The 13,586-nt window shown below is 33.2% G+C and overlaps 1 protein-coding gene and 1 pseudogene across 2 annotated transcripts; both read left to right on the forward strand.

The window, feature by feature from the left end:
* Positions 1–5,860: 5,860 nt before the first annotated feature.
* LOC143585021 (uncharacterized) lies at positions 5,861–6,181 on the forward strand. Its single transcript, XM_077066919.1, has one exon. It carries the CDS (start codon positions 5,861–5,863, stop codon positions 6,179–6,181), a length of 321 nt encoding a protein of 106 aa, XP_076923034.1.
* A 4,256-nt stretch (positions 6,182–10,437) lies between these two features.
* Positions 10,438–12,241, forward strand: LOC143587348 (fasciclin-like arabinogalactan protein 7 pseudogene; annotated as a pseudogene). The gene is made up of 2 exons (XR_013144876.1): positions 10,438–10,528; positions 11,314–12,241. The product of XR_013144876.1 is annotated as a fasciclin-like arabinogalactan protein 7 pseudogene (transcript).
* Positions 12,242–13,586: the final 1,345 nt, after the last annotated feature.

A 13,586-nucleotide genomic window follows, 5' to 3' on the forward strand; every position in this document is an offset into this window, starting at 1 on the left:
GCCAAGTTGAATTATTTTACTAAAAGCGAAATATATTTACTAAAACCCACCAACTAATATATAAACCATGTCATGTCTTTGTTACTTATAATGTACTAGTAAAAAAGAGTGCCTAGTTTGTCCAATCTTAATTTCCCGGGTAATTATTTTTCAAACTACACACTATGATCGGTGACCGGATTAATGCTTCCGCGACGATGACAAGGTGGATGAGAAAGTAGTACTTCCTACCAATGAATCATCCAATACACTCCCCAGAATTCGTCATACTGTAAGGACACTTAATTTAGCATTCATCAAGATTTTGTTAGTGTAATTAAATGCATAGATGATTGATTATCGGTCTAAGTGATGATATTTCCATATGGATACAGTGTTCACATGTGATGGCAATGGAAGTAACCATCAGTCCATGGATCGAACAAGGTTTTTCCATCATGGTACGCTGTTGAGCATCGGTTATGTTGTCATATGTTTTCTCTAGAGCATTGATATGGTACGTAATTCGTTATTTAATCATATGTAGGACCGTATCATCGATAGAAATTTACCACTAATCCGAGAAGAAGCGACTCGAGACGAAGCTGAAAAACAAATAACCGCGATTAATGAACCATATATCATATTGGTATAACACTTCCCTTACATTATTTGACATTCATAAGTGAAGTCTATATTTTATATTTCAAATTTCAAAAAGGTTGGTTATATATATATATATATATATATGAATTTTGCTAAGTTGGTAACCTTTTTCAGGAACTTTTTTTAAATTGCTTTTCACTTTTCAAAATCTTAACCAAATAATTTGGGATTTGAAAATCAAATTAAATCATTCCAACTAATTCCCAACTTTTAATTTTATATCTATATATATCAAAAACAAAATCTCAAATCATTATAATTAGCATCGGCCTCTTGCTACTGAGCACACAACATTAACAACACTATGACATGGTAATCTATTATACGGATAATTACTAACCCCCATTCTATATTTTCTTGAACCCCATTAATTAAACAATCTAATTAGCTCTAATAAATAATTCACTTTTTATGTGTTTTGTATATTGTTTATTGGAATTTGGATGATATCATTATCTTTTGTAACTTGTTGGATTTAATTTGAGAATTACGGAATGTTTATCTTGATTGTTTTCTTTTTGATGATTGATGCAATTTATTTTTCATAATTCTTTGGCTATCTTGCTTTGATTTTGTTTTTGCAGAAGAAGAGAGAACAGTGAAAGTATTTAAAGTATACTTAAATTAATTGATGCCTGTGACAGCTTGGGTTGGAAAACAATAGACATGACCGATATAAATGGTCGGTCTCTCCATAGATTTGAGTTAATACAATATTGCAGAAACACAATAGATCTACATGATGACGGTCTTGAATTGGCCCAGTTTGTGCAACAAACCCCTAGTGAAAGAGCATATGAAGGGTTCGAGAGATGTCTTTACATATAAATTACGTGAAAGTAATGAAAGCCTAGTAAAAGAGCAGGTGAAGGGTTCGTGAGATGTCTTAACAAATAAATTGTTTGAAAGTGCAACATTTGTACTTCTTTATGTAGGAATATGGAACACTTTTTATATTAAAATTAATACTAATAATAACGATACTCTCGTTATTAACATGAAAATAAGTAGTACATATACCATAATACAAACTAAAACAAATAATGAAAGAATATAACAATTATGGCGAATGATTCCAACCAAGCTTCTTCATATGATAAAGTCTTCAAATTATTTTTCAACAACATCTTATAATCTTCTTGTCAAGAACTTAATTTCAACTTTTGCCAAAACAAGGTCTTCTAGTCGTCTCTTGGCTGCAACAATGAACAAACTAAATTTGACGGTTGAGGCTGAGGCACGCGTTTAACACGCTTCCCTTAAAACAGATTTTGCCCCTTTACATAAGGCAACGCGTCTGTCTCCCAGGGTACAACAGCCTAAGCAGTTGGTACTACTGGAGATGTCCATGGCCCGAGGCTACATCGGGTAACTTGTAGTGTTAGAACTTGTGGAAAAAATAGAATAGAAAGGTAGAGGAATTAACTAGAGAAACTCATCTCTATATGTTCCCAACATATGAGTCTTCAAAATTTTCTTCTTCACCAAAAACTCTTCATGTATACATACATTTTTTCTTGTATTTTCAAGCTAATATCTTTTCTAGCATCCTAAAAATGAGGCACATAGCCTATTGTGTATAAGAGTTATGAAATGTGAATAAACTCTCTTAATTAGAAATTTAATTAGACATAAAGTCTAATTAAAACTAATCAAATTCATAAAGAGCTCATCTCAAGAGTTTTTCACCATATGAAAAATTTAATATTAATATAAATTCTAATAAATCAAACAAGTGACATAAAGAATTTAATATTAATAATTTAATAAATTTCCATTCACATTATTCAATTTTCCAACATTTTATTTGTGAGGACATCCCTCAAACCGTCACTTGCTAAAATAAGTCTCGCATCTTCTCTTGCTTGTGTTGAAATGCAAAATTTGGATTGGGTATAGTCCATGGTAAGTCTTCCTTGTCTACACCTTGATTACAGGCGCACGCCATCGCATCAGCAAGTGTAAGTCTTCCTTCAGCATCAGTTTGTATATATATATATATATAAGGTTTCTTTATTTGAGTCGGTAATTCATGTTTTTGAAGTTCAATAAAAGTCAGCTTCTTCCGAGTTCAATATATTTATTTCGCGAACTGTTAATTAAGTCTTCAAGTTATATGATGTTTATTATTCAAGTTTAATTCCTTTGGTTGTATTGTTTCTAGTGATAAAAATAGATAGATGATATACAAAATAAATTCAACAATAATAATATAATTGTCTGTTAATACCATGCTCCTCGGTTATGAATCCAAAGGACAGATAACAATGCCATTTTGTCACAAGAACACATGCCTATGTATCCTTTTGGTACATAAACGTGTTTTATCCTTTTGTGTTGTTTTATGAAGACTAATATGATTGAGGTTGAACACGTAAAAGTAAACGTTGATCAACGAAGCAAAGACAATAACAATGAAGGAAACCAAGAGCGAGTTTCATAGTCGGATCATTGAGGCCAGTCATCATCTTCAGCTCTTTATGATCTTGGAATGACCAGTGTCGATGTATGAACAAAATATCAAAGTCATCAAGTGGCCCCAAAACTCTTATCTTCAAGAAAAAAGTTACATTGCCTTTTCATGTCAAAACACAATGTTTTCTCAATTATAGCTATACTTTATTGTCTAGTTGTCTACCTAACTTAGGTTGCATACTAAAATAGTAAAGTGGCAATTACCTAATATTATAAATCTTTTTTCATCAAAACGTGTATGTTCGTGTTCATTGTCTTATGAAACGTGCATTAACATGCAAACTAAACTCAATGCACGTACTAGTCATGTCTATCTTTAGTGTTTGCGTGTCATATTAATTAATCCTGAACCATGCATACTAAGATCGTCAAATGACAATGATCATTAATAATATAAATCATTTCATAACCACATGTTTGTTCGGGTTCATTTTTCTTAGAATATACCAGAGTTAATCGTTATTAGGGCCAAGCCATTAGAAATACGGTTCATATTTGTTCATATATACGTACTACTGCTAAATTGTAACAAATTATCAGTCTCAATAGAATATCTCTTTAACCTTTGTAATTGTGTTAAGAGCACGTACAATGATCACACGGAAACCATACGTAAAACAGTAGTCACATAATCTTTAGTGTTTTTATGAAAAATTAACATTGCTTGTGGAAACTTGTTCGAATTGTGTGATATTATGAAAATAGCTCAATGAACCTTATTGTGTATGGAAAGAACTTTGGAGTATCAACTTCTTGTGTGTTCTTTTTACATCTACTATGGGATATGAGGTGGTGGAGATTGAAGAATGGACCACCTTGACCAATGTAATTTCATTAATCTCATAACTTGATCACTTTACTTTTCTTTTTCTCTTTTAATCCACCAAACTTTATTGTAGTACCTAACTAACGCTCGTTACAACTTTGGTTCAATCCGTCATTGTCCATCCTATTAGTGCATTTTTTTTCTCTTTAAATCGAAAACGTCAAGTTGTTAGGATGGCGACGCCACAGTTCTTGGAAAAGTTTACGGGAAACTTTAGTCCTTGTAGTATTAAATTGAGTGAAAACAGTCCTTGTAGTTCCTTACGCTTTCTTTTCTTGATAGCGCAAGAAATAAACATCCAAGTTACGTACCCTCATGAATCATTATTTATGATCACTTTCGTCGAATATCAATCATTGAATATCATATGATGATATGAACACCACAAGTTGTTATGAATATGATTCTATTGTACAGACAATTTAGCTAAGGTTTAAGTATAGTAGAATCATTGATTACAAGATATAATTACTTGGCACATACGGTACCATCAAATATCTACCAATAGCAATAAAAAGAGACTGATAATGGCATCTAGTCATGGAAATGAGGAGTCACAAGAAGAATATTAGTGGAGGAAGCAATTATTTAAACTTAAGGTTTAAGTATATTACAATCATAAATAGTATTTAGTACAAGTTGGTACTTGTTTGGCTCCCATTTGGACAACATTATACCACTTGCATTTGACTTTTTGACTTCTCCTGGTGTTGACACTAATCACTAATCTCTTTTTCTTTACAAAATATATTATTCATTAACGAAGCGATAAGATAATGATGCTGTCCCAGTAAGTGCAATCAAGATTCATGTCCCGAAATGAATGGTTTTCCATGTTAATAAGTGCTTGACTACCTTTTTAGTAATCACAAACCATCATGATTTTGCAGACCAAAATCAATGAATCATCAAGCCGCGGTCACAAATATTTACCAAATTCTTTAACATATTCGTTCTTTTATCGTGTTATGTGTCGTATATGAACATTTTAAGTGTGACACTAGTAGACCTTGCATATATAGTTTCAAAGGCAGCAAAATGTTGCAAATAAATAAATGGAATTCTAAAAAGGAATTAAGCTTTCTAACAGGATAAAGATGAGTTTTGATGAGCTGGCCTAAAGCATACAAATTATATATGCCAATTAGTTCTGAATGGTTCAGATTTCACTTAATTTTGTTTTCTTTCACTTTTGTCTTGAATACATTTGGACTATTAGTGATACCAATATCACTTACTACAACAGGAAAGATGGCCAAATAAATAATTATCATTATTTAGTAAGTACTACATGCACACATAAACTAACAAATGATTTACGTAAAATAAATTGAAGGCCACATGAACCAAGACTGACTGATATGCTTTCACAAGACAATATGATCAGTAGCAAGATAAGGTGCCCATAAAAGTCACATGAGATCTGGGAAAAAATATGTAAGGAATTTTTCAATTCCTTTTAAAGTGCATACCTTTAATGCAAGCAAGAATCAAAATATGAACAAAGTGCTGCAATTCCTGTGGTACTAGCAACATGGGTCTGCCACAATTCTATCAAAAGTATTGATTCTTTATGTAGATATTCCTCTGATCTAATTTGTTGATCAATAAAGCATAAATTTTTATAATAACATAAAATATTATGGAATTTTTGCTTAAACCAAGAAATTTTAGTTTTTTTGATAATATTGTTGTAAAGTTTTAGTTAACTAAGCTTATAAGTGACCCCACAAAATACCATAAACATTTGTGTGATAAGTACTGCCACTAACTCCACCACTATCAACATGCCATTATAGAAAGGACTCCTTTTTAAGCCTTTTCTCTTACAATCATTCCTACATAACCAAAAGAGGCAGTGTGTAATTTCTTTAAAGTCAAAGAAAAAGAAAAACACTCCTTACGCTGGCGGAGATGAGGCGGATACTGGCAGCCGTGCGGCAGAACATTGAGAACATGTGGAAAAGTCATAAAGTGGCTGATGAAAACATGCTAGGAGAAGAAAATGGAACTGAGTTTCCAATTATTGCTCACCATACAAGGCAAGGGCGAAACGGTTTTTCTGTTATACATAGTATAGTTAAAGCTCCACTCTCACTTGTGTCATACATATCTTCTCATCCACATATAAATGGTGCCACTGATGGCGTATGGGTCTTGGGTGATCACACACGCGTATCAGAGGTGAATCATCTTATGGTTAGTGACAGCATGCGTTATGCTATCTTGATGTGAAGTTTTAAGTAGTGATGATCGATCACTTTAGTACCGGTATTATGAGATATATTTACGTCGGTATATTCTTGTATTTCTATCCATCATCTCATGTAGTAGATAAATATACAGTGATCAATACATAAAAATTTGGTGTTGAGCCATATATCAATCAATGATAGCATGTATATATATATGTATTATTAGCTTTTTGATCAATTTATATTGTGTTACAATATATATCTTGCTATAGTTTGTATAAAACCAAAATGGTTGTTGCTAGTTTTGAATTTAAACATGTTTCTTTTGACTCTTGAAAGTCTAAAGGGGGATATATATTTTGGGATGGTGTTAGTATTATGCAACTCAATCAAGTATATTACTATATTAGATCTAGATTCAGACCTAGTACATGACTGTAAGAAGTTGTATTCTGCATCTTAGTAAAGCATACCAAATGATAGTACAATCTGTCAGCGTAGACATTCATTAAAAAGTGAAAGTAATACACTCAAAGTTAAAGGTAAATTGAAAATGAAATAAAGCCACTTATTTATTTGCATTTATTATAACAAATGTGTATGTATAGCAGAAATCATATACATGGTTCACACATAGCAGTTATGAGTAGTTGACAAACCAATGCTTCTTCTTAGATGCAAATGTTTAAAGTGAATGCTTTCTAGAAACAATTACTAAAAATCAAACGAAACGACAAACACGAGTTGCGGTAATCGACATCTTAAGAGTGGCATAGTAAAAGGTTAAAAAGTGATTAGCTTATATTGTGATGTTTGATTAGACAGATAACTAACTACCTGTTTAAGCTTAAAACTGCTTTATCTCAGTGGTTGTAGATGCTTATGTCAAAACAAAGTTAAAACTAATAGTTATCATATATACTTGTGTCTATATAATTTAGTATCTCCTATTTGGTAGAACTAAAGAAAGAACCAGTGAATGTTATTATCACTAAAGGAAAACAACATGCAACTAAAGTAACTTTAAAGTACAATCATTTATCTCAGAAAGAAAGCCCTTTAGGTAATTGAGCATCTATACTTGTGTATTTGACTTAAGGCTGTTGACCATTATACACTTTTTTTTATCCTTACATAACAATAACAGTCTATATGTGTTGTAGATTTGGATTATCTATATAAGTCTTTTGAATCGTGGATTAATACCTTTCAAATTAAAGTAACTCAAAACAAACCAAGAACAAGCATGAAAGTTATGTTCTGAAAAACATATCGGAAATTAGACAAAGGTCGTACTTGTACAGCCATTAAAATTTTGCCTCTTTCGATTCTCTTGGTCGCTAAGTGGGTTCGCCCCCTTGAGCCACCAATTTAGAAGTGCTAGAGATGAGCATAGTTTAATTTGTACAAATGTGTGCTTCACACCTGCTAACTTATAATAATGTTCTAACTTGTAATAATGTTATACTCATTTCTATTTGACGATTAAGCCATGATCCAGGATAAAAAAGAGTGCCACGAAAGATGGTATCCATTTTTAAGTACGAGATTTATCGAATGTTGTTTGACAGGAGCCAAAATGGGCAGAACCGGTTCAATTAAAGAGGATGGAGACTTCAACTTCGAATGACTAAACCGCATCAGCTTCTGACGCGCATACAAGCATTGAGGTCAATCTTAGTGACACGGATGAGGAATTAACGTTCAATGTTGGCATGTTGCTAACAAATTTAGAGACTTGATGTATCATAGAAATGAAGTGGATGGCAAAAAAATGAAGTGGATAGGGGGTATTTATTTATAGTCCATAAGACATCTTTTCAATGCGCAAAATGCTAAGTACGCCATAAAAAATATCACATCAACCACAATCACAATGCTCATGAAAGGGTGTTTTGCACCTTTCCAAACTCCCACCAATCCTTTATTACTAAAAACTTACTATTTTTCACTTATGAACTCTTTATATAGATTGTTATTAAAATATGTATTTTAGGATGCTTTTTTATTATTGAAGGAAAAAAAGGTTGTTTAATCATTCACGAGGAAATGGGTTCATCAGTCCTGCCCTGCCGCCAACATGTTTGGTTCTTGAGAGTTGAGATATAAAAGTACTCACATGTTTTTATTAAATTCGAATTCTGAATCGTACTTATGTTTTACTAATATTTGACCCCCCAAGGTTTTAATGATTTGCACATGGTTACCTTCTCAGATCTCGATTTCTTTTCCTCATATACACTTTTAAATTTTTATTAACATGAAGTCAAACATGCATTCCCTTTAAATATTTGTAAAAATATATTTTATCTGTCATTTTTTATTAATATTCTCCGTAATCTATATGAACTATTCAAATAAGATTTAAACTTGAACCTCAAAAGTCATAAGCAAGTAGCGGAACTTTTTACCGGAAAAAAGATACTATAGTACACAGAGTCATGTGGCTTTGTTTAAAGTTCGAAAGCAAATTTCAGGAACGGAATAAAAAAATATATATGGCGGGCATGTTAGATTCAAACACCAGTCGTATATTTCAGACACTAGTCTGTAGGGCCAATACGACTCTTATAAGCTTATATGATGTGTATAGGTACTTAGGTGCCAGACCCACTCTTTTACCTATCACTATATGAGGCATATCGGCCTCAATGTCTCGTATAGAGCCTCGGGCCTATATATCACTCGTATAGAGATTTATATCACTTGTATAGGTGCATTAATTTGTATGAGGAGCGTGTACTCGTATAAGCCTATACAAGGCGTATGTTTTACTGGTCAACGTCTCCTAATACGTTTTGTCATCTATGCGACTCATATATAGTAAAATACAGTGAAGTATGTCCCATATGGAAAATAACGTTCACAAACTATAGATGTTGTATCTTAGAAAGCAAACTTGAGTTATCTTAGGTTCGTTTTATTTCAACTTGTATACGTTTGAAAATATTCAATAATATTAGTATATGGTTTGTGACGGTGGTAGGGTAGAGTGCAAGATCGGACACTTGAAATTAAGACTCTTTGTTTTATTTCCATTTTAATAAGTAGTTTCGTTTGATTGAGAAAGCCCACCTTGAGGAAAGCATCCAAGATACATACATGTTACATCCTCATTAATATTTTAACACAATAAAAAATTAAATTCTATTTAATGTCCACAAATATCACGAGTACAAATTAATTATTTGTATGTACCAAACAGAACGATAATTTGGACCATGACATGTAGGATGTGTGTTTTACTCTTTGTGTTTTACTCATTTAAAACTTAAAAGAGTTACGACAATGTTGTAAGGGATCGTAAAACACACGTAGACAAAATCAAGCACGGCGGCGGTTATGTGGCTTGAACAGGAAGTGATCACTTATGTTCAAGATTAAGCTTGGTTTTGCTTTCGCGTAATGGGGTCTAAGACGATTTAGCATGTGGTGGTTAGAATTGATTTGTCTGGATTCAAAGTATTTTGAGAAATAAAACAAAAAATGTCACACTCGTTGAGTCGTTGAGGTGCAACATCAGATTCCTTTACTTGATAGTTTGTTATTCTTTTTCAACTTTTAGCAATTATATATGTGTCTAATGTTGATTATTTACATTAACGGCATTAGATAATATTAGAAATTATAGCTTAACTTTTGCAAATATGAACATGTATCTATAGAAAAAAAAATGAAGAAAGAATAATATATTAAGTTGAAATACATTAATTATAAGTTTCGAAAATTTCATCTGGCATCATTTTAATTTACTAGAACTCTATTTTTCACTTTAAAAAATCACACTATAAGCTTTAAGTTTTAACGAGCAGAGGTGACTGAATTTGGTCTCTTAATAAAAGCCCAGCTCTGTAAATTTATTTTAACAATTATACAAGTTAAGTTTTTAAATATAATAAAATAATGTTATTTATGATACTTGAGGGTCTGTTATATTTTACATAAAAAAATAATAAATTTTTTTTTCTTATATTCAGATGTAACAGAACTTGATCATTACTTAATCATATTTTTTAAAAATTGTTCTTTTTTAAATGTAACAAAGCTCGGTTTCTTACTACAATCAGATTTTATATATTTGTTCGACGTCGAATGACATATTAAAACTCGTTATCTTTTCAAATCAAGTTTAAATTCTGAGTAACATATATTAGATTTTTTAATATATATTGTAATTAAAATTATATATATCACATTCAACCCAAGCCAGCCACAATATTATTGTTGGTTGCTATTTGACTTGGTACCAACACTTGAATCTCACCCCTCTATACCACCATTCACCACTCTTAAAAATATTATTATCACTTAAACACTCTTGTATATACTCTCTCATACATTCCACTCTCCATTGTAAGCTTCTCTCTTTCTCTCTCTCACTGCAAAGGTTAGTCTTTTATCTCTGCATTTCAATAATAATATCAATCTTGATGATTACATTACCTTCTTGTTTGCATAATTGATATGGGTTTTGTTTCTTGTTACTACTTATTGCTTTTTCTTCAACAACAGATCTAGATCTGTATATGTATATGTATGTTAGTTAACCTTTGTGAAACACATTGCATACTTTACCTACTCTCTGATCTTTAAAATAATGATGGATTCAAGTTAAGATTAATATGTTGTATCAAGATAGTGTTTTAGATCTCTTTTCTTAGATCTTTGACTTTATATTAATTAATGTGCTATATATATATATATATATATATATAACATTATCTCTAGGTTTATCTCCTTGTTTCTTGGTAAAATCTGTTTTTGTTACAGGGTAATTCAGTAATTTCACACCTCTCAAACAATCTATCCCCTGTTTAAACATACTCAAACGGAGTCAACTTTAGAAAGTCAAACCATGAATCTTTTCCACAAGATCTTGTAGTTTACTGCCTAAAAAAACTCACATTATAATGCTCCTATTATGAACAAGTTCATGCTATTTATTAATCTTTCAAACTCAAACTAGTTTCGAACAATTTCGAAGTCACAAAATAGTCAAATTGACTTTAAAAAGTCAAACAGGGTGTTAGACTTAGAGATCTAATAGTGCTATCTTTTTTACTTTACGAACTTGAGCGGCACAGAGCTGGATCTCATTGGATTGTGACAGCAAGGCCACTCTGTCACTTACAATACCCCGTCTTGTAATTAATTTTAACAATTCTGTTGCAGGATTAACCATGGATTCCACCAAGATTATTTTCATATGTTTCACCACACTCTTCTTCACATACTCGCAATCAGCAACACCACCCAAATCACCACCAACCATCTTACCCCCAACTCCGGCACCGGCCCCCGCACCGGACTACGTCAACCTCACCGAACTCCTCTCCGTCGCCGGCCCATTCTCAAGCTTCCTTAAACTCCTCGAACAAACCAAAGTCATCGAAACACTACAAAACCAAGCCAACAACACTGAAGAAGGCATCACACTTTTTGTACCCAAAGACAAAGCCTTCACTTCCTTAAAGAAGCCATCTCTTTCAAACCTCACCGCCGACGAACTCAAACAATTGTGTCTCTTCCACGCGCTCCCACATTACTACTCACTCTCAGACTTCAAAAACCTCAGCAGCGCCGGACCGGTGAACACACTCGCTGGAGGTACCTACACTTTGAACTTCACTGACGACTCCGGCACCGTGCACATTGGGTCCGGTTGGACGAACACGGTGGTCAGCAGCAGCGTGCATTCGACCGACCCAGTAGCGATTTACCAGGTGAATAAAGTGTTGCTTCCTGAAGCAATTTTCGGGACTGATATTCCGGCTCCAGTGCCGGCGCCAGCGCCTGCACCGGTGCCAGATGTGGCTCCTGTAGCGGATGCACCGGATGCTGATGGTGGTAAAGGCCCGGCTGCGAAGGCGTCAGCTCCTTCGGCTTCTAATCGGATTAGTTGGAGTGTTTGGAGGTGTTTGATGGTGGCGGTTGTTTCCGGTGGTCTTGTGGTGGTGTTGTAAGATGAAGAACAGCCATTCTTTTGATATCCTATTTATGTATTTCATTGATTGATATTGAACTCTGTATGAGCATTTGAGGTATTTTTGTTATATATTTATTATTATGTTCTCTATTTAAAAGGATTTATGATTTTGTTTTTGCTAGTTTGTTTTTTTTTATTATTATTTTTTAAAACTTGATTACTATTATGTGAAGGTTTGCCATTATTTATATCAAGCTTGAGTGTTTTCAACTTTTCACTAACTTGCAATTTGTTAAGTGTTACTCTTGCACACACCATATCCTAGCTCATACATGTCTTGGGCTACTTGGTGTATCAAGATCATCTGATAGTGAGTAGTAATGTACAGTGCGTGGAACAGACACAATTGTTTGAGCGCGTCGGTGGTGAGGTTTGAGAGGGATGGTTTTTTAAAGAAAGTGAAGGCTTTGTTTTTGGGTACTGAAAGAGTGATGCCTTCTTCAGTCTTGTTGGCTTGGTTTTGTAGTGTTTGGATGACTTTAGTTTGTTCGAGGAGTTTAAGGAATGTGGAGAATGGGCCGGCGACGAGAGGAGGTTGACGTAGTCTGTAGCTGAGCTGGTGCTGGAGTTGGGGGTGAGTTTGTTTGTCGTGATTGGGGTAGTTTTGTTGTTTGTGAATACGTGACAGGAGTGTGGTGATACAAATCAAAGTATTCTTATGGAATCCATGATTAATCTTGCAAAACATTTACTGAATTATTAAAGTTAAATACGTGACTATGTATTGTAAGTAGCAAAGTAACTTGCTTTCACGATTCACTGAGATTTAACTATGCGTCGCTCATATTCGCAAAGAAAAAAAGATAATGCTATTAGATCTTAAGAATTTTGTCTCCCTATGTAACTTTTTCAAGTCAAACTGACTGTAATTTGACTTCAATTTTTTTTTTAAAATAGTAGTATGAAAGAAAATATATAGCATGAATTTGCTCATAAAAGGGCATTTCAGTATGAAATTTTAAGCATTGTACTCCAATATCTTGTAGAAAAGATTGATACTTTGACGTTCTAAAGTTGACTCCGTTTGACTATGTTTAAACTAAGGATACATTGATTGTAGAGTTGTGAAATTACTGAATTACCATGTAACGATAAATTGAATAAATGATAAAAGAAATGGATACATGCGGTGTAAAGAGGAAATAAACACGCATGTGAACAAATTCAACACAAAATGATGGGGAAGATTTCCTGGTGGGACGAAATTTTCACGATACCAATGGAGGACGATGTTCACATCAGTCTCAGTCTGCTATATCATCCATCATAACGGTGATCCACAAAGTCCATCGCTACTCGTTAACACGTTGGTACCAAATATGACTTTGATTAGACATTTAACTTCAAGTTTGTGTTGATATGTAAGATGCTAGTGTCATGTATAATTCAAGGTATGAGTTACAAATTATGTCATATTTGTATATAAATGAATGTAGATTTTTGGAGATGAGTAGATAGT

This window comes from Bidens hawaiensis, unplaced genomic scaffold, assembly GCF_021521415.1.
Source record: "Bidens hawaiensis isolate Kalapana, Puna unplaced genomic scaffold, B.hawaiensis_p1.1 tig00001575_1, whole genome shotgun sequence".
In the NCBI taxonomy this organism is placed as follows: domain Eukaryota; kingdom Viridiplantae; phylum Streptophyta; class Magnoliopsida; order Asterales; family Asteraceae; genus Bidens; species Bidens hawaiensis.